The sequence below is a fragment of the Hemitrygon akajei genome, unplaced genomic scaffold, assembly GCF_048418815.1.
Source record: "Hemitrygon akajei unplaced genomic scaffold, sHemAka1.3 Scf000034, whole genome shotgun sequence".
Lineage (NCBI taxonomy): Eukaryota > Metazoa > Chordata > Chondrichthyes > Myliobatiformes > Dasyatidae > Hemitrygon > Hemitrygon akajei.
Genome location: NW_027331920.1, coordinates 12625254 through 12652022, shown reverse-complemented (window position 1 = coordinate 12652022; position 26769 = coordinate 12625254). Strand labels below are relative to the sequence as shown.

The 26769-nt window shown below is 46.6% G+C and overlaps 1 protein-coding gene across 1 annotated transcript; it reads left to right on the top strand.

The window, feature by feature from the left end:
• Positions 1-3698: 3698 nt before the first annotated feature.
• On the top strand, positions 3699-25978 carry LOC140719994 (zinc-binding protein A33-like). The gene is made up of 7 exons (XM_073034905.1): positions 3699-3897; positions 8120-8319; positions 8999-9094; positions 9465-9698; positions 11452-11474; positions 11562-11680; positions 20831-25978. Exons 1-7 carry the CDS (start codon positions 3699-3701, stop codon positions 21382-21384), a joined length of 1425 nt encoding a protein of 474 aa, XP_072891006.1. The 3' UTR covers positions 21385-25978.
• Positions 25979-26769: the final 791 nt, after the last annotated feature.

Here is a 26769-nt window from a genome sequence, read left to right as displayed (position 1 = left end):
AGGTGCCTGTGTTCTTATCACGCTTGAAATATGGGTTCGTTGGGTTGTGAAAAATGTCCCACAGTCGTGTTCTTGGTAACCCCACCTTGTTTCTTTCAATGCCTTTAGTTGGTTATAGGATACACGATTTAATAAAGTCTAACAATTCTGTTATGCCTGAGAATTTGTTGTTTCAATATTTCAATTTTTAAGGAAATTATTGAGATAGTTTAACCATTTTTCCAGAGGGATCAAAATATCATTTAACTGGGAATGTTGGTGTTGCTGTGTTATGCGTGTATTATTGATAACAATAAAGAAACGACCTACCAGCCATTTATCAGGATTAACAACAGAATCGCTTGCCATCATTTCGTGCTTACAGTGGGTGGAGGAAATCTGTCTATGTGAAGGTGTAATTTGTTCAGATTCCTTCTCGGTTTTGAAGAGTCTTAAAACAGGTCATTCTCGCAGCAGGTCAGATTTACTGCTGGAAACTCATCAAACATAAGACATTGGTGAGGTCTAATCTGGAGTATTGTGTGTAGTTTTTGTTACTGGCCTGAAGGAAAATTATCAACAACATTGATGCAACATTAAAATTGTACAAGGCATTGGTAAGGCCAAATTTGGAATATTGTGTACAGTTCTGGTCATCGAGTTATAGGAAATATATCACTAAATTAGAGAGAGTGCAGAAACGATTTACTAGGATGTTACCTGGGTTTCAGCACTTAAGTTACAGAGAAAGGTTGAACAAGTTAGGTCTCTATTCATTGGAGCGTAGAAGGTTGAGGGGGGATTTGATCGAGGTATTTAAAATGTTGAGAGGGAGAGATAGAGTTGACGTGAATAGACTGTTTCCATTGAGAGTAGGGGAGATTCAAACGAGAGGACATGATTTGAGAGTTAGGGGGCAAAGGTTTAAGGGAAACACGAGGGGGTATTTCTTTACTCAGAGAGTGATAGCTGTGTGGAATGTGCTTCCTCAAAAGTAGAAGAGGCCAGTTCAGTTGTGTCATTTAAGGTAAAATTGGATAGGTATATGGACAGGAAAGGAGTGGAGGGTTATGGGCTGAGTGCGGGTAGGTGGGACTAGGTGAGATTAAGAGTTCGGCACGGACTAGGACGGCCGGAATGGCCTGTTTCCGTGCTGTGATTGTTATATGGTTATATATGGTTATTGAAAGAGTGCAGAGAAATTTACAATACGTTTGCTGGGACTTGAGGACTCGAGCTTTAGGAAAAGGTAAGGACTTTATTTCCTTTAGTGTTGGAAAATGATGGGAGATCTCGCAAATTTATACTAAATTATGAGTGTTGTTGACAGGGTAAATGCAGGCAGGATTTTTCCTCTGAGGTTGGGTGAGATGGGAACTGGAGATCGCAGTTTAAGGGTGAAAGGTGAAATACTTAAGAGGAACCTGAGTGGGATTTCCTTCACTCAGAGGGTGTTGAGGGTGTGGGAAGAGCTGTCAGTGGAAGTTATGGATTTCACTGCAGAGAAGTTTGGATCAGTACAAGGACGGGAGGGGTATTGAGGGCCATGGTCCAGCTGCTACACACACACACACACACACACACACACACACACACACACACACACACACACACACACACACACACACACACACACACACACACACACACATACACACACACACACACTTTCACATCTCCGCCCCCAGGTCTCCACTCTGTTCAGTCTGCATTCAATATTCGATAGGTGTCAATCTGATTTCTCTCTCATTTTTCTAAGCTCATCGAGTTCAGGCCTGGAGCCATCAAGCGCTCCTCATAGGTTCAGTCTCTCATTCCCTTTTCAGGCTCCCCAATGCATTGTGTAGAGACTGTCCGAGCTCTCCCCTCTTCAGAATTAAGCCCATGATATTTCTGTATCACTGATAAGCAATGCAATGCTATCCAGTTCCCTGAGCCAGTGTCCACACATCCCTCTGGTGTCCTGAAGGGTTTCCTCCACACTCGCCATTTGTTCTTAGTCGTCGCACCATCACGACAAAGACTGAGAGCTGTCTGCTCGCTGGTCTCCGACACAAACACTCACACACACACAAAGAGACGGACACACACACATGCGGAGACATATAACACATTGAGATGCAGACACTGTCATGGTTCGGTCCGTGAAACCCGCATTCCGGTTCATGTTTCGGTCCATGCTCCTTATTCCAGGTTTTCCGGGTTTTCCCAGTTTCTGTTGAGGCAGCTGATTCTTCTTTGGGCTGGTCTCATAAATAGCTTCAGGATTCAGCCTCTGGCTGCTGGATTGCTCCTGTCCTAAACCCCGTCTGTATCCCTTCCCTTCACCTTCCTCTTGCGTCGCCTTGCCTCGCCTGGAGCCTTGCGTTGCCTCGCCTTGCCTCGCCTGGAGCCTTGCGTTGCCCTGCAACCTGTGTCTGGAGCCTTGCGTTGCCCTGCAACCTGTGTCTGGAGCCTTGCGTTGCCTCGTCTGGAGCCTTGCGTTGCCTCGCCTCGTCTCGCCTAGTGTTGCTTCTGCCTGGAGCCTCGCCTCGCCTTGCTCTGCCTCTGCCTATGCCTGGAATCTTGCCTCGCCTGTGTCTGGAGGCTTGCCTCGCCTCGCCTCTGCCTGGAGCCTTGCATCGCCTCGCCTCGCCTCTGCCTGGAGCCTTGCATCGCCTCGCTTCGCCTCGCCTCTGCCTGGAACCTTGTCTCGCCTCGCCTGTGTCTGGAGCCTTGTCTCGCCTCGCCTCTGCCTGGAACCTTGTCTCGTCTTGCCTGTGTCGGGAGCCTCGCCCTGTTAGGAACTACTCTTTGTGTCCACAACTCCGCTAGGCAGGTCCGCCCGTTTGCCGCTACCTCGCTTTGGGAACCGTCTTGTCGTGTTCAGCGTTCTGTGTAATGAGTCCCGTCCTGTATCCAAGGAGGGGTCCCGTCCCGGCTCTGTGTTCTGTGTAATGACTCACGGGCCTACGTCCTGTATCCAAGGAGGGGTCCCGTCCCGGCTCTGTGTTCTGTGTAATGACTCACGGGCTTACGTCCTGTATCCAAAGGACGTATCAAGGCTTTGGGATCTCGTACAGTCCCAGTCAGGTCCAAGGTCCTTTGTCTGTTCAAGCCACGGCGTTGTGTTCTCCTCTTGTCATGTGCCTCGCTCACCAACCCGGTGCTGGGGTTCCCTTGTCCTGTCCAGGAGTCTCACGTCCAGACCAGTGACTCTCCTTGTCCTGTGGCCACGTCTTGTCCGAGCCTGGTTCTGGAGTCCGAGCCCGAGGCAAGACCCAGGTTCTGGGTCCTTGTCCAGTCTCTGGCTGGGAGTCCAAGCCCAGGCTCCCAGTTCCCAGTTCCATGTCCTGCTTCCGCTATCATCGTCAAGTCCCAGCCCAGGCCCGGAATCCTTGTCTCGTCCGGAGCCTGTGTCATGTCCAGCGTCCTTTCTTTCCCACTGTCCTTGCTTCCTTCTTACGCCTAGTCCTGTTCCTGGTAGTTCAGTGCCTTTGGGTCCGGATGACAGGGTTAGTGAGGCTCCCAGGGCTTGACTAAATGATCTCCAAACTTGTGAGACGAATTGGGGACCCCGGTCAGAAGGAGGTAGTCCCGCAACAAAATCCAGCGTGATGTGAGACCAGCGGCGGCTCGGGACAGGTAGGGGACGAAGCAATCCAGCAGGTGGTCGGTGGGAGGCTTTTCCACGGGTGCAAGCAGAACAGACAGAGACAAAGGAACGGGTGTCAGCGTCCATGGAGGGCCAGCAGACATGTCTCTTCAGGAGGGTCAGAGTCCGATCGATCCCGGGATGGCAGGCGAAACGAGACGTGTACCCCCCACTGGAGAACCTGAGATCGAAAGGAATCGGGCACAAAGAGGAGATTGGAGGGTCCGTTGCCAGGGCCAGTCTGAATCCGTTGGACCACTTTAACTATGGCCTCGATCTCCCAGGTGAGTGCAGCCACTACACAGGATGGTAGAGGAATGGTCTCGGAGTTGGGAAGGCCCTCCTCGGAAATGTATTGACGGGAGAGAGCATCCGGCTTCCCGTTCTTGGACCCCGGACGATAGGTGAGGGTGAACCTGCACCGGCCAAAACATAATGCCCCGCGGGCTTGGCGGGATTTCGGGCGTTGTGCGGTTTGGATGTATGCGAGGATCTTGCGTTCGCACCAGATGATGAACGGATGTTCCGCTCCCTCCCGTCAGTGCCTCCACTCCTCCAAAGCGAGTTTGACCGCCAGTAACTCCCGGTTCCCTACGTCGTAAGTTCATTCGGCGGGAGACCGCTGGCGAGAAAAGAAGGCACTAGGATGAAGTTTCTGATCAGGACCTGAACTTCGGGAGAGGAGCGCTCCCACCCCAGAGTCGGAGGCGTCGACCTCCACCATGAATTGACAAGAGGGGTCTGGTTGGACCAGGATGGGAGCGGAGGTGACACGCCTCTTCAGCTCTGAGAACACTGAGTCAGCTTCGGGGTCCCAATGAAAAGGGGTCCTAGGTGGGTAAGGGGCGCCGCCACCCGACCATACTCCCTGATGAACCGGCGTCAGGAGTTCGCGAAGCCCAGAAATGGCTGGAGTTGCCTGCGTGTCGTGGGTCATGGCCGCTCCGCCACCGCCCGGATCTTCTCGGGATCCGCTCTCACTCGCCCGCTCTCGGTGATGTTCCCTCAGGAGATGAAGTCACACTTCTCAGCTTTAACCAATCATCTGTTCTCCCAAAGCCTCTGTAGCAACTGACGGACATGAACTGGAAACTGCTGGAGAAGATTAGGATGTCATCCAGATAAACAAACACAAAACGGTTAATCAAGACTCTTAGGATATCGTTAATCAGGGCTTGGAAGATCAGCGGGGGCATTGGTGAGGCCAAATGGCATGACCAGGTATTCGAAGTGGCTGGAGGGATATTAAATGCCGTTTTCCACTCGTCTCCCTCCCTTGTTCTGGCCAGATGGCAGGCGCTTCGTGGGTCTCACCTGGAGAAGATGGTGGCTCCGTGAAGTGGTTGGAAAGTGGAGTTTATGAGGGGCAGTGGATACTCGTTCTTTATGGTTTATGATTTGGGCCTCGCTAGTCGATGGACGACGTAGTGAACCAGCCCTGTTCCACACAAAGAAGATCCTTGCGCCCGCCGGGGAGGATGAGGTTCGGACAATGCCCGCCGCGGGAGATTCACTGATGTAATCCTCCATTACTTCCCTCTCTGGTCAGGACATGTTATAGAGCCGACTGGTGGGGAGAGGAGCTCCGGGGAGAAGGTCAATAGCACAATCGTATTGTCGGAGTGGAGGCAGGGAAGGGGCCCGGTGCTTACTAAACACTTGCCCCAGGTCGTGGTACTCCGCTGGGTTCAGCGGCAGACGAGGTCGCGGTGGCTTTTACAGGAGAAAGGGCCGACTGTAGACAAGCGGAGTGACAAAACGGACTCTAGCCGGCTATCTTCCCAGTGGACCAATCAATGTGGGAGTTATGGCGGCTTATCCAGGGGTACCCAAGAACTATAGGCGCTTGAGGAGAGGAAATTAGGTGAAATTGTACCTGTGCCCGATGGTTCCCAGAGAGAACCAAACACAGTAGTGGTGTTCAGTGAGTGACTCGGGCCAGACGTCTTCCGTCCAGTGCCCGGGCCTCCAGAGGGGTACTCAACGGCTCCCGAGGAATTCCGGCCCGGGAAGCTGTGTCTTCATCCAACAGATCTCCCTCGGCACCGGAGTCCACCAAGGCGGACAGAGACAGGGGCTGTTGGTGGTAGTTTACAGTAGCTTGGATCTACATCCGGGTTTGGGGGACGGAAGGGAATGTTGTCTGACTCTCCTTTCTACTGGTGAGCCCTCCCTTTTGGCCGAAGGGAACAGCTAGCACGGAAATGGCCAGTTCGTTCTGTTACTCAAAGCGACTGAGGAGAACCCAAGCGCAGGACTCAGGCACGGAGATTGAGTTGGGATGCTTGCGCAGACGTGAACTTTGAACAGCGAGCAGGAGGAATCTTGACACGGAGCTCTGATATGGAGTCTGGACACGGAGACGGGGTTTTCAGATAATATCTGGAGCTGAAATTGGGGCACGATAGGGGATTAACCAGCGGGAGCCTGACAGCATGAACTGATTTAATAGCTGCTTTAAATATTTACTTAACCCAGGTTTTACAGCCCAGTCTCTCTCTCTCTTAAACCCGGAGGAAAACAAAATCCAGCGGCTAGAGGAACTAAGCGGGTCAAGCAGCATCTGTGGAAGGAAATGGAGAATCGACATTTTGGAATGAATGATCTCGACCTTGAAAGTCGATTGTACATTCCTCTCCACAGATTCTGCCTGACATAGAAACATAGAAACTAGGTGCAGGAGTAGACCATTCGGCCCTTCGAGCCTGCACCGCCATTCAGTATGATCATGACTGATCATCCAACTCAGAACCCTGTACCTGCTTTCTCTCCATACCCCCTGATCCCTTTAGCGACAAGGGCCACATCTAACTTCCTCTTAAATTTAGCCAATGAACCAGCCTCAACTGTTTCCTGTGGAAGAGAATTCCACAGATTCACCACTCTCTGTGTGAAGAACTTTTTCCTCATCTCGGTCCTAAAAGGCTTCCTCTTTTTCTTTAAACTGTGGCCCCTCGTTCTGGACTTCCCCAACATCGGAAACAATCTTCCTCCATCTAGCCTGTCCAATCCCTTTAGAATTTTATAAGTTTCAATAAGATCCCCCCTCAATCTTCTAAATTCTAGTGAGTATAGGCCTAGTCGATCCAGTCTTTCTTCATATGAAAGTCCTGCCATCCCAGGAATCAATCTGGTGAACCTTCTTTGTACTCCCTCTATGACAAGAATGTCTTTCCTCAGATTAGGGGACCAAAACTGCACACAATACTCTAGGTGCGGTCACACCAAGGCCTTGTACAACTGCAGTAGAACCTCCCTGCTCCTATACTCAAATCTTTTTGCTATGAATGTCAACATACCATTTGCCTTTTTCACCGCCTGCTGTACCTGCATGCCCACCTTCAATGACTGGTGTACAATGACACCCAGGTCTCGTTGCACCTCCCCTTTTCCTAATTGGCCACCATTCAGATAATAATCTGTTTTCCTGTTCTTGCAACCAAAGTGGATATCTCACATTTATCCACATTAAATTGCATCTGCCATGAATTTGCCCACTCACCTAACCTATCTAAGTCACCCTGCATCCTCTTAGCATCCTCCTCACAACTAACACCGCCGCCCAGCTTCGTGTCATCTGCAAACTAGGAGATGCTGCATTTAATTCCCTCGTCTAAATCATGAATTTATATTGTAAACAACTGGGGTCCCAGCACTGAGCCTTGCGGTACCCCACTAGTCACTGCTCAGTTTTCTAGCATCATGTTTCCTACTCGAGATTACAGCATCTGCAGTCTCTTGTGCCTCTCTTTTCAGAATTTGCCCCTTTCAGTCCTGCCTCAGACTGAACCAGGCTTTTCTGTCCGTTTTCATTTCTGTTCTGCTTCTTCTTTAGCCCATCACGCCACCGGGACACAGGCTCGCCAGATTCTTCTGCCCAGGGCCGTGATTTGATCGGGCCTGTGGCTTCCCTCTATCCACACGATTCATTCGTCTTCCAGCGGAACGTCCTTCCGATCCCAGGAATGAGGCCTTTCGAGATTTAGTTGACGTTTCTGTCGCACTGGGCTTTTACGAGATGGGGTTGCTAGAACCATGCCCAACACTCCTCCGTTCGTAGCCGGGCTTAGGCAGTCCATGGCCGAGTTTTCATTTCTGTTAGGAACTACTGAATGTGTTTCTGATCCCACGCTGATATGGAAATGGCCACAATTCTTTCCCACTGAACATACGCAGTGACATAATATTCATTCCCCGAGTCTGCAGCGCGCGTAGTGGACAATCGCGGTACTGCAGGCGATCAGCAGCTCCCCGAAAGTGAAAGCATTCTGAATCAGGAAGTGCTGGGAGTTAACATGGCTTCGAAAAGAAAGGCCGAGAGTTGGACCGAGGAGGTAATTTGTCCCGTCTGCCTGGATTTCTTCACCGATCCGGTTATACTGGAGTGCGGGCACAACTTCTGTCGCTCTTGTATCACACGGTGTTGGGAAAGGGAGGAGAGAAACTCCTGCCCGGAATGTAGAGAGGAGTTTGCTGACCGCACCCTCAGGGTGAATCGGGCCTTAGCAAATCTGGCTGAAAAAGCTCGAAATCTAAACCGGAATCCCAAAGGGAAGGAAAGTAAACTTTACTGCGAGGAACATGAGGAAGAACTGAAGCTGTTTTGTGAAACGGAGAAGACACTGATCTGTCTGGTCTGTGGAGACGCGCAGGAACACAGAGAGCACCGCTTCATGCCGATTAAAGAAGCTGTTACACTCTACAAGGTAAAGCTAACTCGAATTTGATTCTCACCCCTTGGTCTATTGTACACGACACGAGCCTCCATAAACAACATATCATCCCCCCACCGTTCGCCATCTCCAATCGGATTCTACCACGAAGCAAAAGCCCACTCCCACCCTCCACCACTACAACTCTCCACGCTCTATAGGGATCGCTCTCTACATAACTCCCTTTTATCCACTCGCTCCTCCCCACTGATCTCCCTCCTGACACCGATACCTGCAAATGGGACAAGTGCTACACCTGACTCCTACCAACCCCTGCCTCACCAATATTCAGGGATCCAAACAGCCCCAAATCCACCCCCCCCCCGGTTCTTCCATGGTCGATTGTCCTTTCGTATTATCTTCCTTCTTCTCCAGCCCTGACCTCTTCCACCTGTCCCCTCTCAGCTTCTCACTTCATCAGCCTCCCCCCCGTTCCCCCTCACGTTGTCTCACCCGTCACCTGTCAGCTGGTTCTCATCCCCAACCTTTTTATTGTGGCTTCTGTCCCATTCCTTCCCAGTCCTCATCCCGAAACACCGACTGTTTATTTCCCCTGAATAGATGCTGCCTGACTCACTGAGTTCCTCCGGCATTTTGTTTTGATAATTGGGTTTGATCACCTGTTTCTTTTGATGCATCTTTGTTTCTATTTCCTTCACTCTCTGACTTCCAGGATCAGCTAAAATCTTCCTTAGACTCTCTCACAAAAAAGAAATCAGACTTCCAGGAAAAGGAGCAGCAACAGAAAGAGATGATTTCCGGAGTTCGGGTGAGGCTTCCTGTGCGGAATTTCTGATATTACTGTTGAGTTTTGCTCCATTTAATGCAGAATAGCAGAGTATCGCAGCTCCAGTGACCTGGGTCCAATCCTGACCTCTGCTGCTGTCTGTGTGGATTTTGCATGCTCTCCCTGTGGCCATGACGGTTGTAGACGCATCCCAAGAACATGCTGGTTAAATGTGTGTGTGAATCAGGTGGGAGTTAATGGGCCAATGAGGGAGAATAGGTTTCAGGAAAACTTGAGGGAATGGGGTTGATGGGAATGTCTCAGAAGTAGTATGGACCCCAATGGACCTTAATGTCAAAAGGAAATACAACACAGCAATGCAGTAAACTAATCTTCACCTTTCATTCGACAGAAACAGTCACACAACCTTCAGTCCCACATCACATCCCAGTTTGCTGAACTGCGCCAGATTATCACTGAGAAAGAGCACAGCTTACTCAGGGATCTCAGGAAGGAAGAGGCGAGGATTCTAAATCCAATGGAGAAAAATCTTCTTAAGATTCAAGAGAATATAAGGATTATTCAGGAGGAAATCTCAAAGTTAAAGGAACAGATGGATCAGAAAGATGGTGTGATATTTCTCAAGGTGAGGGATTACATTTCAATTCATTTCTGTCAAATTGAACTAAATGAACAGTGGTATATTTGAAATAATCACAGCAGAGCGGCCAATTCTACCAAATCAATTACCGCTGCTGGTGTCCTCACACAGAGTGTTCTCCTTGCATGATGCACCTCCAATCACTCCGCGAATGACATTCTAAAATGTCAGAGACAGGTATTTGATCATTTATCAGCAACATACAATATGTAAGCGATGCATTTTCTGCATAATTAATCATAAATTAAATTGCAATTAATCTGTCAACAAAAGATATGACATCTGCCAGTCCCAGGCTCAAAACAGCCCACAACAAAGTACGCATACATAACTTATCCCTTCGCTTTTACCATGTCCCCACTCACCTGACTGGTTTTCGTATTAAACACGTAACTCAGAATACAATGCAGACAGAAAACAAACGTGTTGCTCTTACACACAGCATTTACAAATAGCAGTAAACTGTTTCTCACCAGACAATTGATGCAACTATTCAGGGTTGTTGTTGTCCCAAAACTGGACTTCCACAACTTCTGTACATCCCAGGACAGAATGCAATCTTCTCTGACATGATTTACTCTGATCATAACACAGAGCTGCTGATTGTGTCCTTAATTACCACATTAATATCCTCTAACACTCTCATTAACACCCAGTTCCAATCACAGGCTGTGAGTGTGTCTGGTGCGGTGGGTGTGAGGATCTCTTTGTCAATCAGTGAGAGCAAAGAATTTGACCCACACATCGGACTTATCCTCCATATCCGGTTTCCGTCAGATTAGGGAAACTTTCCATGTTTCTTTAATTTTTCGTTTATGTTTCACATTAGAAACGTAGAAATATAAACATTGAAAACTTACAGCACAATACAGGCTCTTCAGTCGTCAGATTACGGAAACTTTCACTGTCTCTACTTTTTTGGATAAGTTTTACATGGGATTGTGTACCATTTTCTGTCATGAGCAGGCCATTAGGTCCATCTTCTATCAATTTCCCTGGCCCCTCACGTGTTTATCCAGCCTCCCCATTACATTCAATCTCTGATGTTCCATTTCAACCAATCCTGTGGCACATCCTCTTCACTAAATTTCTTGTGGGATTTATTAAGAACCACCTGGCATTTTATCTTTGGCTGAAGGTCTCCCCATAAATAGAAACATAGAAACAAAAAAAACCTACGACACAATACAGTCTCTTTGGCCCACAATGCTGTGCCGAACATCTACTGACTTTAGAAATTACCTCGAGTTACCCATAGCTCTCTATTTTTCTAAGCTCCATGTACCTGTGTAGGAGTCTTGTGAAAGACCCTATCGCATCCGCCTCCACCTTCGTTGCCGGCAGCCCATTCCACCCATTCCAAAACACTTACCTGACATCTCCTCCGTACTACTTCCAAGCACCTGTGTCCTCTCGTGTTCGCCATAATGAAGTACTTTTTCCACCTTCGCACAATCAAATCCATCACTAATCTTAAATTGTTCCATTTTACCATTCTGATGTCTTATCCAGATGGTAATGCACAGCCTGTCCTGTCTTTCCTGTCAGTTCCATCCTCTCAGTAATGGTCTAACTTTCAGCAACTTTCCCTGTAATTTACCCCGTGGTTCTGTATTGCTGGTGTGAGTTTGTGACTGTGGGAGTGGGAATTTTCAACACCTTGTAATGATTTGGATGAAATTCAGGACGTGGACATTAAGTCCAAGTCTAATTAGATTTGTGCTTTTATTTATTTCAGGAGGAAGCTCATCGAAACAGGAGGTAGGACATGCTCTTTACTGAAAACCTGTATGGATTTGTAAAATAGTTCAAAATTCCAGTTTATCACCAGCAGTTTAATATTTACAGAATCAGTGACGATGTCCAGGAATTGTCAGTGACAGATGAGGCCCTACCGGTTGAAAAATTCGATTGCTTTTATTTGTTGAACACAGTGCTGAGAGAAACACTTGATGCCATTAACCGAGGTAAAACTTACAAAGATTCATTTTTCCTTGTTTATGAGACACAATTAATTTGTAAGCTGAAGCAAGGATTGGCTGTGATAATGGACTGAAGGGGAACTAAAGTTTATTCCACATCAGCCCCACTAACTAGGAGGCATCACTGTCACATGGTCAGCTGGAGATGTCAGATCCCTGAACACACCAGCACAGGGCCACAGTACAACCAATATACGGGATTGGCAGATGAACCACTGTGTCCTGATCCCAGGCACACTGCACCAACACGCCAAGACATGAATTTGAATCTACCACAGAAGCTGGGAATTTAATACTGACTTGATGATATTGTAGGGAATAAAAGCGGGTATCAGTGTGGTGACCGGGATTGTCAGGAAAATACACAAGTCCTCTGTGCCCTGTGAGTGCAGACTCTGACTGACAAAGGTCTTCCCCCTTCCGGATCAGCATCTCTCACTGTTGTTAGAGGGAGAAGAGGGGAGCAGTAGTGATAGGGGACTCAATTGTCAGGAGACAGACAGGAGAATGTATGGACGTGAATGGGGCACCCGAATGGTATGTTGCCTCCTAGGTGCCAGGGTCAGGGATGTCTCCGATCGTGTCTGCAGCATTTAGAGAGGGAGGGAAAACAGCCAGATAACTTGTTGCATTTTGGGACCAATTACATAGAAAGTAAAAACAAAGAGGTCCTGCAAAGAATCTGGCTAGCTTGGTAGAAAGCTCAGAAGCAGTACCCCCAGGGTTGTAATTTCTGGATTGCTGCCTGTGCCACGTACTGGGGAGGGTAGAAACAGGATAATTTGGCAGATAAACCATGGCTGAGAAGACGGTGCAGGGGGCGGGGCCTCAGGTTCTTGGATCATTGGGATGTCTTCTGGTGGAGGAATGACCTGCTCAAAAGGGATGGGTCGCACCTCGACCCGAGCGAGAACAATATTCTCGGTGAGAGAGGTTTCATAAAGCTGTTGGGTAGGATTTAAACTAATTTGGTGGTGGGGGGGGGGGGGTTGGAACTGGAGTGAAGGGATAGGACTGATGGTAAAAATGCAAAGATTGCGTGCCGTCAGACTGTCAGATAGGGCGGACAGGTGAGAGGAGAAAATTGCAGCCAGCAGGGTGAGTATCAGTGCATTAGGGATGCAGAATTAAAAAGGGTAGCAGATACAGTACACAAAGTGTTATATCTCAATGCATGGAGTATGAGAAATAAGGTGGATGATCTTGTTGCTCGATTACAGATTGTCAGGTATGATGTTGTGGCCATCACGGAAATGAGGCTGCAGGATGGTTGTAGTTGGGAGCTGAATGTTCAAGATTACACAATGTATCGGAGGAAGGAAGGAAGGCTGATGGGGTGGTGTGGCTCTGCTGGTAAATCAGCAGCTAGATGTGACATAGGATTGGAAGATGTTGAATCTTGTGGGTTGAGGTAAGGAACTGCAAAAGTAAAAATGACACTGACACCAGTCATATACAGGCCTCCCAACAGTCAGTGGGTTGGGGCCCACAGATTACAACTGGAAATAGAAAAGGTTGATGAAAAGGATAATGTTATGATAATCATGGGAGATTTCAACATGCAGGTCAATTGGGAAAATCAGGTTGGAAAAGGATCTCAAGAGAGTGAGTTTGTTGAATGCAATGTGATGGCTTTCTAGAGCAGTTTGTCGTTGAGCCTACTCGGGAACAGCTCTACTGGATTGGGTGTTATGTATTGAACCAGAGGTGAGTAGTTAAAAGAAACCTTAGGAAGCAGTGCTCACAACATGACTGAGTTCAACTTGAAATCTGAGACGGAGAAAGTAAAGCCTGATATTGTAGTATTTCAGAGGAGTAAAAGAAATTACAGTGGTCTGAGAGAGGAGTTGGCCAAAGCAAATTGGAAGGAGATGCTGACAGGGATGAGAGCAGAGCAGAAATGGTGTCAGTTTCTGGGAAAATGAGGAAGGTGAAGGATAGATGTATTCCAAAAATAAATAAATACTCAAATGGCAAAATAGTAAAACCGTTGCTGACAAGGGAAGACAAGTTATTGTAAAGGCAAAAGAGAGGGCATACAACAAAACAAACATTAGCAGGAAGACAGAGGATTGGGAAGCTTTTAAATATCTACAGAGAGGAACTGAAAGAATGATTGGGATGAAAAAAATAAACAAGAAATAGATTTGAATTGAATTGACTTTATTACTTACATCCTTCATATACCTGAGGATTAAAATTCTTTATGTCACATCTCCATCTAAATGTGCAATGTGCAATTTATAGTAATTTATGATGAATAATATGTACAACAGGCTGGTTAATATAACATAGAAATACAGTTGTGTCAGTATGAGTTAATCAGTCTGATGGCCTGGTTGAAGAAGCTGTCCCGGAGTCTGTTGCTCCTGGATTTTAATCTGTGGTTTAGAATCCAATGTTAGCATTCAATTCAAGGGGTTTAGAATAGCATTCAATCCAAGAGCAGGGATGTGATGCTGAGGCTTATAAGGCACTGGTGAAGCCTCACCTTGAGTATTGTGAACAGTTCTGGGCTCCTCGTCTAAGAAAAGATGTGCTGGCATTGCAGAAGGTTCATTTCATAAGGATGATTCCAGGAATGAAAAGGTTATCATACGAGGAACGTTTGATAGTTCTGTGTCTGTACTCGCTGGAATTTAGAAAGATGAGGGGGAATCTCATTGAAACATTTCGAACGTTGAAAGTCCTAGACAGAGTAGATGTGGAAAGGATGTTTCCCCTGGTGGTGGAGTTTAGGAAAAGAGGGCACAGCCTCAAGACAGAGGGGTGTCTATTTAAAACAGATGCAGAGAAATTTGTGCCAGCAGCTGGTGAATTTGTGGAACTTGTTGGGTGTATTTAAGGCAGAGCTTGATAGGTTCTAGATTGGACACAGCATCAATGGTTATGGGGAGAAGGCCAGGTAGTGGGGCTGAGGAGGGAAAAAAAGGATCAGCCATGATTGAATGGCGGAGCAGACTCGATGGGCAAATGGCCTAATTCTGCTCCTATGTCTTATGGTTATCAGACCACTACATTGAAGCATTGTGAGAATGAGCTCGGACACACCAACAAGCATTAACATGGGTCAAGATTTCATCTCGGGAGAAGCACACACAGCATAACCGGCCTGGCAAAGCTCCCTCACACACATACACAGGAAGGATTGGCAAATTGTAGTCAGAGACTCAGCAATGTACGTTGTTATTTCCCTCAGTAACCTGGAAACCAATCTCTTCAGAGACAGTCATTTATTCATTTAAACAACTCAACACACCAGACATGTGATGACACACTGTAACATACAAATTCTTCAATGTTCACACTCTCCTTCAATATGTATGCCACCACACGGATATTTACCACAATCCACACACACACACACACACACACACACACACACACACACACACACACACACAAATTATTTAAACAACTCAATCACGTGTGACACATTGTCAACACACACCAGACATGTGATGACTCACTGCAACATACAAATTCTTCAATGTGCACACTCTCCTTCAATGTGTATACACACCACACGGACATTTACCACAATCAACACACACACACACACACACACACACACACACACACACACACACACACACACACACAAACACACACACACACACTCACGGATATACTATCAGACTGTGACACACGGCCACAGAAATAGGCACAAATTTCCATTTAGGATTGAAATCTGCCGTCCTTACCCAGTCTGTCTGTTCTGTGGCACTGAGCTGCCCTCTGACATGACGTCACGTCAACACTTCACAGACAGACTCCGGGGTGAGATTCCTCAGGAGGATGATCTGGGAGGGTTTGACGGATGTTGAACTCACGGCCCACTTCATCAATCTGTAAGACTAAGATGTCTTCTTGAGCATGGCCCATTTGTGTGTGTTTGCCCCCCCCCATCCCTCTAACCATTTCCCATCTGTGTACCTGCCCAAATTTATTTTAAAATATTTTATTTTTACCTGTTTCTACAGCGTCTGAGGGCAAATTCCACTTACCAACCTCCGTCTCTATGAGAATGTTACCCGATAGACCACTCAGAAAAATTTCCTGTCTCACTTTCAATCTGAGGCCTCAGGTTCTGTACTCCCATTTCTTGGAAAAAGAAACTTTATTTAAGCTCCTTATCAATTATTTCCCTCAATAAGGTGTCATACCTGAACATCCTACACTACAGCTGAATAGCCCAAGCTTATCCACTCTCTGCTTTTAACCCAAGCCCCCAGTCCTGGTAACATCCTCCTGAAGCCTCTTGTCCAGTGTAATGACATCCTCCCCATATTCGGGATCCGGAAATGCAGACAATGCTCCAAGTGTGGTCTATCCTCGACATCAAAGGCCTTGCTGAATTTCATGTGGACAGTGTGGAATAGGCTGATGAATACACGACTGAAAGTGTTTTTTTTTAATTGCGACAAGAAGGGCGGCGTGGGAGCTAAATTCTGAAGGAAGGCAGTTTTTTAAAAAAAACTTTGCGCACAAGAACGGCGAGACTGCGCAGGACAGCGCGGAGAGTTTAAAAAGATGACCACCCTATAGAGCGGGCAGCGGAGTGGGTGGCAGCAGAGTGTAGGGCTTTGGCTCAACGGGCTTAGGCGGTAACGGGAAGAGGCAAGAGCGAGGCACAGACTCTTTTTTCCCCCTTGGCAAATCGGCCCGGACGGACGGGGTAACAGCAGGGCACATTAGCTAACGTTTTAAAAAGTTCGTATGCTTGGCGAAGTAAGTGGGTGAGTAGACCTATCTTTCTTTGTTTCATTCCCGTAGAATTAGGTAGCATGTCTGCAGGGTTAGTGCTTTGTTCAGGGTGTCAGATGTGGGAATCCTGGGAGACCTCCAGCCTCCCTGATAGCCACATCTGCACCAGGTGAACCGAGATTCAGCTCCTCGGAGACCGTGTTAGGGATCTGGAGCTGCAGCTTGATGACCTACTGCTTATTAGAGAAGATGAGGAGTTGATAGACAGTAGTTACAGGGAGGTAGTCATCCCTAGGCTACAGGGGTCAGAAAACTGGGTGACTGTCAGGAGAGGGAAGGGAAATGCCCGGATAGTGGAGAGCACCCCTGTGGCTGTCCCCCTCAGCAACGAGTATATTGTTTCGGATGCTGTTGAGGTGGATGATCTGACGGGACAGCCACGATGAACGGGTCTCTGCCACTGAGCCTGGCGCTGTTGTGCAGGAGGGAAGGAGGGAGAAGAGGAATGTGGTAGTCATAGGGGATTCTATAGTCAGGGGAACAGACAGGAGATTCTGTGAGCCTGATAGAGATACCCGCATGGTGGGTTGCCTCCCAGGTGCCAGTGTATGGGAAGTCTCGGATCGGGTCCAGAATATTCTGAAGGGAGAGGCCGAGCAGCCAGCTGTCTTGGTACATGTTGGTAACAATGACATAGAGAGGAAAAGGGAGGAGGTCCTGCAGATAGATTTCCGGGAGTTAGGAATGAAGCTGAGAAGCTTCTGTATTCTCATTCTGTATTCTGTATTGCTACCTGTGCCACGTGCCAGCGAGGGCAGGAATAGTAGGATCAGGCAAATGAATGCGAGGCTGAGAGACTGGTGCAGCGGGGCAGGGCTTCAGATTCTTGGATCATTGGGATCTCTTCTGGGGGAAATATTACCTGTTCGAAAAGGACGGGTTACACCTGAACCACAGCGAGAATGTTTAATAGAGCTGTTAGGGAGGGTTTAAACTAATTTGGCAGGGGGATGGGAAACCGGAATGATAGAGTAGAGGAGGGGGAAAACAGAAATAAATCTAAGATAGTGAGCAGTAAAGATGTCAAGAAGGACAGGCAGGTGATGGGGCAAATAATATCAAAGAAGATACTAAAAGCTTTTTCAAATATATAAAGAATAAAAAAACAGGTGAGAGTGGATATAGAACAGATAGAAAATGATGCTGGAGAAATTGTAATGGGAGATAAGGAGATGGCTGAGGAACTGAACGAGTATTTGCATCAGTCCTCACTGAGGAAGATATCAGCAGTACACCGGACACTCAAGGGTGTCAGGGAAGAGAAGTGTGCGCAGTCACAATTACGACAGAGAAAGTACTCAGGAAGCTGAATAGTCTAAGGGTAGATAAATCTCCAGTACCAGATGGAATGCACCCTTGTGTTTTGAAGGAAGTAGCTGTGGAGATCGCGGAGGCATTAGCAATGATCTATCAAAAGTCAATAGACTCTGGCATCGTTCCGGAGGAGTGGAAGATTGTAAATGCCACTCTGGTATTTGAGAAAGGGGCAAGGAAGCAAAAAGTAAATTATAGACCTGTTAGCTTGACATCGGTGGTTGGGAAGTTGTTGGAGTCAATGGTCAAGGATGAGGTTACGGAGTACCTGGAGGCATATGACAAGATAGGCCAAACTCAGCAAGGTGTCCATAAAGGAAAATCCTGCTTGACAAACCCATTGAAATTTTTTGAGGAGATTACAAGTAGGCTAGACAAGGGAGATGCAGTGGATGTTGTGTATTTGGATTTTCAGAAGGCCTTTGACAAGGTGCCGCACATGAGTCCGCTAAACAGGATAAGAGCCCATGGAGTTACGGGAAATTTACATATGTGGATAGAGTGTTGGCTGATTGACAGGAAACAGAGAGTGGGAATAAAGGGATCCCAATCTGATTGGCTACCAGTTACCAGTGGTGTTCCCCAGGGGTCCGTGTTGGGGCCACTTCTTTTTACGTTGTATATCAACAATTTGGATTATGGAATAGATGGATTTGTGGCTAAGTTTGCTGATGATACAAAGATAACTGGAGGGGACGGTAGTGCTGAGCAGAAAGAGAGTCTGCAGAGAGACTTGGATAGATTAGGAGAATGGTCAAAGAAGTGGCAAATGAAATACAATGCTGAAAAGTGTATGGTCATGCACGTTGGTAGAAGAAATAAACGGGCAGACTATTATTTAAACGGGGAGAGAATTAAAAAAAAATGCAACGGGACTTGAGAGTGCTCGTGCAGGATACACTTAAGGTTAACCTCCAGTTTGAGTCGGTGGTGAAGAAGGCGAATGCAATGTTGGCATTCATTTCTAGAGGAATAGAGTATAGGAGCAGCGATGTGATGTTGAGACCCTATAAGGCCTCACTTGGAATACTATGTGCAGCTTTGAGCTCCTTATTTAAGAAAGGATGTTCTGACATTGGAGAGGGTTCAGAGAAGATTGACTAGAAAATTCCGGGAATGAGAGGGTTAACATATGAGGAACATTTGACCGCTCTTGGTTTGTACTCCTTGGAGTTTAGAAGAATGAGGGGGAAACTCACAGAAACATTTCGAATGTTAAAAGGCATGGAAAGAGTGGATGTGACAAAGATGTTTCCCATGGTGGGGGAGTCTAGTACGAGAGAGCATGAATTAAGGATTGAAGGGCGCCCATTCAGAACGGAGATGCAAAGACATTTTTTTAGCCAGAGGGTGGTGAATCTGTTAATCTCTTGCGGCAGTGGAGACCAAGTCATTGGGTGTATTTAAGACAGAGATTGATAGGTATGTGAGTAGCCAGGGCATAAAAGGTCATGGTGAGACGGTGGGAGAGTGTGAATAAATGGGAGAATGGATCAGCTCATGATAAAATGGCGGAGCAGATTCGAAGGGCCGAATGGCCGGCTTCTGCTGCGTTGTCTTATGGTCGTATTTGAATGCACCAATATACGTAATACGGATATTGTAGCACAGATAGAGTTTGACAGGTACAAACTTAGGCAGGTACGACTTTGGTCGAAGGAATTAAACGCATAGACAATTCTGTAAACAGGGCGAAATTCAAAAATCATAGGTGCAAAGGGACGTGGGTGTCCTTGTGCAGGATTCCCTGAAGGTTAACTTGCAGTTTGTGTCAGTGGTAAGATTGGCAAACTCAATGTTTGCTTTCATTTCGAGAGGATTAGAATACAAGAGCAAGGATGTAATGCTGAGGTTTTATAAGTCATTGGTCAGACCACACTTGGAGTATTGGAGAGGGTCCAGAAGATTCACAAGAATGATTCCGGGAATGAAAGAGTTAACATATGAGGAGTGTTTGATGGTTCTGGGCCTCTACTCACTGGAGTTTAGAAGAAAGGCTGATTTATTATCCCCATCAACCCTATTCTCCCGCCTCCTCCCCATAACTTTGGAGACTCTGATCAATCAAGAAGTTTACTTATTAACTTCTGCTTTAAAAATCAAACAGGAGAAAATCTGCAGATGCTGGTAATCCAAGCTACACAGGTCCTGATGAAGGCTCTCGCCAGATCTCTCTGACACCTGTCTGGAGAGAGTTGATGTTGGGAGGATGTGGGTGTGTCGAGAACGGTAAGCCCAGCCTCTGACGATAGGGATGTCCATTTAGGACAGAGATGAGGAGGAATTCTTTTATCCACAGGATAGTGAATCTGCCACAGGCAGCTGTGGAGGGCAAATAATTGAGTATTTTTAAAGCAGAGTAACACACACAAATTGTTGGGGGAACAGCAGGCCGGGAAGTTTCTAAGGAAAAGAGTAAACAATCGACGGTTCAGACTGAAACACTTCATCAGGACCTGTGTTCCTTAAGGGTCCCTGCAAATTCATTCCCTGTCCTAATGAGGGGTTGCGGGGGATGGGGTTGTGGGAAAGGGGACAAAGTCATCCTCATCTGCCATCTTTGCCCCCTCTCGCTTCTCATTACGTCTACACACACAGTTCACCCATGGGCTTTCCACCCCTCCCCCTCCTGGTTCAATCTGTCATTCATATCTCCCCGACTGGTTCCCATCATCACCTCCTTTACTGTCTCAAACCATCACACTGCCCCACTTCAAACTCACAAATGAATGTGAACATTGTATGACGGGCCTGTTCCTGTGCTGTACTGCTCTATGTTCTCTGTTCCCAGTTTCGAAGAATGAGAGGAGATCTCATGGAAACACAAAATTCTTTCAGGGGTCAACAGGCAGGATATTTCCCCTGTCCGGCGTAAAACCCACGGGGAAACATTAGTTGTCCATCCGCTCCCGTCGGGTCAAACCACGGTGAAGGTTCGTATCGGCCACTCGACTGCGCCTGAGGCCCAGGGGCCTTTCCACCGGTCCCGGGCCGCGCTGCCCGAGTCTCCCCCTGATCCCCGGGGACTTTCTAATTTTCTGCTTCTCCCCGCAGTCTCTGCCACCCTGGATGTGGAAACGGCGAATCCGTATCTCGAGGTGTCTGAGGATCGGAAGAGTGTGAGATGGACCCGGACCCGAAGGAATCTCCCTGACACCGGGAAGCGATTCACAGACTGGGCTTGTGTGCTGGGATCGGAGGGATTCATATCGGGGAGACATTACTGGGAGGTGGAGTTGACGGGGATTAGGGTCTGGTGGCTGGGAGTCGCCGGAGAGTCTGTAGAAAGGAAGGGATGGTTCAGTTTGAGTCCGGAAACCGCATTTTGGATCATCGGGCGGCATTATGACGTGTTACATCGGGATTGTGACGGGTCCCGTGTTCTCCCCTCCCCCGAGTCCCGTCTCCCTGCCGGTCTCATCCCCGGGAGGGTGGGAGTTTATCTCAGTTACGAGTCCGGGACAGTTACATTTTACAACGCGGAGACCAAGTCCCATCTCCACAGCTTCACTGGGAATAAATTCACGGGGAAACTTTATCCTCTCTTCCGGACTGGGGATGGAAACCAGTGGTTGAGAATCTGCTCCGGTTCCACTCCCGGTCTGTAAATGTGTCGGGTCCCGGAACCAGCGGCAGGAGGAAAGTCCCTGTAAATATAAATGTGCGGAGAGTGCAGCTAAATACGTAGCTATGGAGATGGTGCAGGAGGGAGGGCTTCATGTTTCTGGACAATTGGGCTTTGTTCCCGGGAAGGTGGGGCCTATTCCGACGGGACGGTTTGCCTCTGAACTGGAGGAGGACTAACATTCTTGACGGTAGATTTGCCAGTGCTGCTCCGGGAGATTTAATCTAGATTTGCAGAGGGAGGGGAACCAGAGTTTTGGAGCAGATAGTGATGTGGAGGAGGAAAAGGAACATGAGAGGACTGCATGTATAGACGGAAATGAAAAAGCAAACTTTATACATATTCTATATATTATATATATTCTCAGGTACACCTATTTCAATGCACGGAGTATTGTAGGTAAAACAGATGAGTTTAGGGCGTGGGTTGACACGTGGGATTACGACATCACACGTGAGTCTTGGTGGCAGGAGAGGCAGTACTGGCAGCTTAATGTTCCGGTAACATTGGAGAAAGGCCAATTTTGTGGAAATGAAAAATGATCTAGGAAGAGTGCATTGGGAAACGTCTTTTTTCTGGCAAGGATGTGTTCGGTAAGTTCAAAGGTGAAATTTTCAGAGTGCAGAGTTTGCACGTTCCTGCCAGGATTAAAGGCAAAATTAACAGGCATAGCGAACTTTGGTTTTCCAGGGATATTGGCGATCTGGATAAGGGAGAAGTGTATAGCAGGTATAGGCAATCAGGAAGGCCAAAAAACATGAGGTTGCTTTGGCAGATAATGTGAAGGTAAAGCCAAAGGATTTCTACAAATATATTGAGAGTAAGTGGATAGTAAGGGACAGCATTGTTCCCGAGTAGATCAGAGTGTGGAGCCTCACGAGATGGGAGAGATCTTAAACAGTTTTTTTGCATCAGTATTTACTCAGCAAACTGGCATAGTGTATATGGAAGGAAAGGAAACAAGCAGTAGTGTCATGGAACATTTGTAGATTAAAGAGGAGGAGGTGCCTGCTGCCTTAAAGCGAATAAAGGTAGATAAATCCCCCGGGCCTGACTTGATATTTTCTCGGACCTTGAGAGAGACTAGTGTAGAATTTGCAGGGGCCCTGACAGAAATATTTAAAATGTCCTCAGCCAAGGGTGCAGTGCCGGAGGATTGGAGGGTAGCTCATGTTATTCCGTTGTTTAAAAAAGGCTCCAATAATAAACCAGGTAATTACAGGCCAGTGAGCCTGACATCAGTAGTAGGTAAATTATTGGAAGATGTTCTGAGAGATCGGATATACAAGTATTTAGACAGCCAAGGGCTGATTAAGTATAGTCAGTATGGCTTTGTGCGTGGTGGATCGTGTTTAATGAATGTTGTAGAGTTTTTCGAGGAGGTGACCTAGAAAGTAGATGAAGAAAAGGCTGTGGATGTTGTCTACATGAACTTTAGTAAGGCCTTTGACAAGGTCCCACATGGGAGGTTAGTTCAGAAGGTTCAGACATGAAGTATCCATGGAGAGGTTGGAAACTGGATTCGAAATTGGCTGTGTGGGAGAAGACAAAGAGTGGTAGTGGATGATTGCTTCTCAGACTGGAGGCCTGTGACTAGTGGTGTGCCTCAGGGATCTGTGCTGGGACTATTGTTGTTTGTTGTCTATATCAATGATATAGATGTGGTCAATTGGATCAGCAATTTTGCTGATAACACCAAGATTGGAGGCTTTGTGGACAGCGAGGAAGGCTTTCAAAGCTTGCTGAGGGATCTGGACCAACTGGAAAAATGGGCCAGAAAATGACAGATGGAATTTAATGCAGAGAAGCGTGAGGTGTTGCATTTTGGAAGGACAAACCAAGGTAGGAGAATGGTTGTAGTGTTCGATGGTTCTATGGAGTGAACTAAACACGAGATGAGAATTATCGATCGATTAAGGTTAACTCGTTCACCGCATCCGTCAACCGAACAGAAACACCGGGGATTCAGCAACAGCTGCGGGCGGCGGGTCCCGACCTCCCCTGGGTCCTAAAGTCCACCTGGGTCCTAAAGACGTCTGGTGTGATGGCCTTCATCAACCGTGGGATTGAGTTCAAGAGCTGTGAGGTGATGTTGAAGCTATATTTCTCCTAACCTGTACATAAGTAATTGTAATAAGATGATGAGAGGCTTTGACCATGTGGATAACCAAAGGTTTTTTCCCAGGCTTGAAGTGACTAACACGAGGGGACGTAGTTTTAAGCTGCTTGGAAGTCGGTACTGAGGGAATGCCAGGGTAAGTTTCTTACACAGAGAGTGGTGGGTTCATGGAATGCACTGCCTGCAGCGATGGTGGAGGTGGATACAATAGGATATTTTAAGAGACTCTTAGATAGGTTCATGGAGCTTAGACACATAGAGGGATATACGATCAGGAAATCCTAGGCAGTCTCTAGTGTAGGTTACATGGTCGGTACAACATTGTGGGCTGAGGAGCCTGTAATGTGCTGTAGATTGCTGTGTTCTGTGTCAAAGACAGGCAGAGGGACAGGAGGACAGCATGGAAAGGTTGGGCCGAGAGGCCTGTGTTAGAGCTGTAAGGGAGGGGTTCTGTCCCAACCATCGACTCTATTCCCCTCAACAGATGCTGCCTGACTTGACAACGTTCTTGAAAAGTTGCATTCAGTTCCGCTTAGCATTCTGTACAAAGGATGTTTTGTGCTGGGACAGTGCAGAGGAGATTCATCATGATTGAGGGGGCTTCTATTCATAAGTCCATAAGGCATAGAAACAGAATTAGGCCATTCAGCCCATTGAGTCAGCCACCTTTCCATCATGGCTGATCCCAGATCGCACTCAATTCCAGATATATGACCTCCCGCCATATCCTTTGATGCCCTGACCGATCAGGAAACAATCAACTTCCGCCCTGAATATACCCACACAATCGGCCTCCACCACAATCTGTGGCAGAGCATTCCACGGATCCATTACTCCCTGGCAAATAAAAAAATAAGCTGCTTACCTCTGTTTGAAAAGGTGGCCCCTCAACTTTTTGGCTGTGCCCCACCACAGGAAATACCTTCTCCACATCCACCTTATCCAGTCCTTTCAACATTCGGTAGGTTTCAATGAGATGCCCCGCATTTTTCTGAGTTCCAGTGAACACAGGGTCAAAGCTGCCAAGTGCTCCTCATATTTTAACTCCTTCATTCCCAAAATCATCCTAGTGAACCTCCTCTGGATTCTCTCCAATGACAACACATCCTGTCTGAGATATGGGGCCCAACACTGTTGACAATACTCCAAGTGCGGCCTGACTCGTGTCTTATAAAGCCTCAGCATTATCTCGTTGTTGTTATATTCATGGGGCGAGATTGGACTGTGTTGATCTACAGGGAGATCTTGGAATCCGAGTTCATAACTCCCAGAATAGTGGTTCCATTGTCAGGCAGTGATGTTGCAGTTGTATAAATCTCTCGTTTAATCACATCTGGAGAATTACATTCGAAGACAGGAATAATGCGGAGGTTTTGGATGGTGAGTGGAAGAGGCTTAACAGGATGCTGCCTGGATAAAGTGAGACCGGACAATCTCGGGGAATTTTCTCTGGAGTGGCAGAGGCTGAGGGAGGTCTGACAGACGTTTACAGGAATGTGAGAGTCACAGACAGAGTGGACAGCCGGGATTTTTTCTCTGAGGAGGAAATGTCCAATGCCAATGGGCATGTACTTCAGGAGAAAGGAGGAACACATACTCATTGGACCTTTTTGCACTATTGAAGTATTTTGTAATTTAGTGCATTTTGTATCTTTTCTCTGCATATCTGCTGTTAAAAAAACAATTAGAAAAACAATGATGTTAAAAACCTGACTCAGAATGTTTAAAGGAGATTTGCGTTTCAAGTTTTTTTTTCATTCCCATAGTGGTGAGTGTCTGGTGTGAATATCGGGTGGTGGTGGAGGCAGATGCGAACGAGGCTATTAGATAGCATGTGAATGTGATCCCACTCAGAGAACAGACTGTGACGACAGTGGATATATGCCGGCATCACAGTTCTCTCACCAAAGATACTTTACTGCTGGATAAAATGAAGTTTGTGATGTTTATAACCGATGTGGTGAATTGTACTGCTCAGACATCTCATCCTACTGAGGAAATTAAAATTATTGTGAAAGCTGCAGAAAGGTATCTTGGTGTAACTGGTGTTTTGTGGGAAGCTGTAAATGAAGCTCTGATTTGTGGGGGGTTCTGCATCCCAGTCTACTTGTGAAGATATGTAATGTGATTGAAATATTGAAGTGAAATGCAAGAAGCCTGATTTTACATGGTCAACATTTTTAGCAGTTTATTTCTGATTTATCAGATTCTTCCGATGTTATATCTGTTCAGGAAACCTGCACATTTTAAGTTTTATTCCTGTGCAGGATTATATTGTTATTTCGGTTGACAGGTTAGTTGGTAGAGGGGTGGTGTTGTCAGTTTTATAAGGAAAGGGGCAGAGTATAGTGTTGTGAATGGGAATAAAATGCATCATGAACTTGTAGAAAATCTTGATTCAACAGGTATGTGTGTAATTTTCTTTTGTGAAAATATTAACTTTCTGAATTGTATTTGGTTTGGCCATCTACTTTTCTCATGGAAAATGGTTGTAGTAGTTCCCATTCTAAAACCTGGATCTCCCCGTCTGATCCTCCTTCTTGTAGGCCAATATCATTAAAGTCTCATTTATGTAAACTTGTGGAATGTGTGGTAATCGGGTGTTTGAATTATATTTTTGATAAAAGAGGTAATGTCACGTTTTATCAGAGGGGAATTTGGAACGGTAGAATAAGACCGTAAGACAAAGGAGCAGAAGTCGGTCATTCGGCCCATCGAGTATGCTCTGCCATTTTATCATGAGCTGATACATTCTCACATTTAGTCCCACTCCCCCGCCTTCTCACCATAACCTTTGATACCCTGGCTACTCAGATACCTAGCAATCTATGCCTTAAATAAGATTGGAATCAGTTTGGGTTTGGAAGATCATATTAGGACAGTACAGTTAAATAAAATGTTGTAATTGCAATATTTTTGATATTGAAAAGGCAAATAATATTTACTGAAGGATGGACTTTTGATTAATTTTTGGAAATGCAATTGAGAGGGCTATTGTACAATTTTTTCTGATTGTTTCTATTTGTACGTCTTGTAAAGGTATGGATGGGCAAGTATGACATTGAATTCATTTTTATATTTGGAAGATGGTATTAGTAAAGCCAGTTAAATACAAATGTTGTAACAGCAGTACTTTTACTATTCAAAAGGCAGATGGTATTTATGGAAGGAAAGAATTTTTATGAAATTGTGGAAATGAGGATGGAGGGGCTATTATCTATTTTAATTGAAGGTTTTGTGTCAGGTATG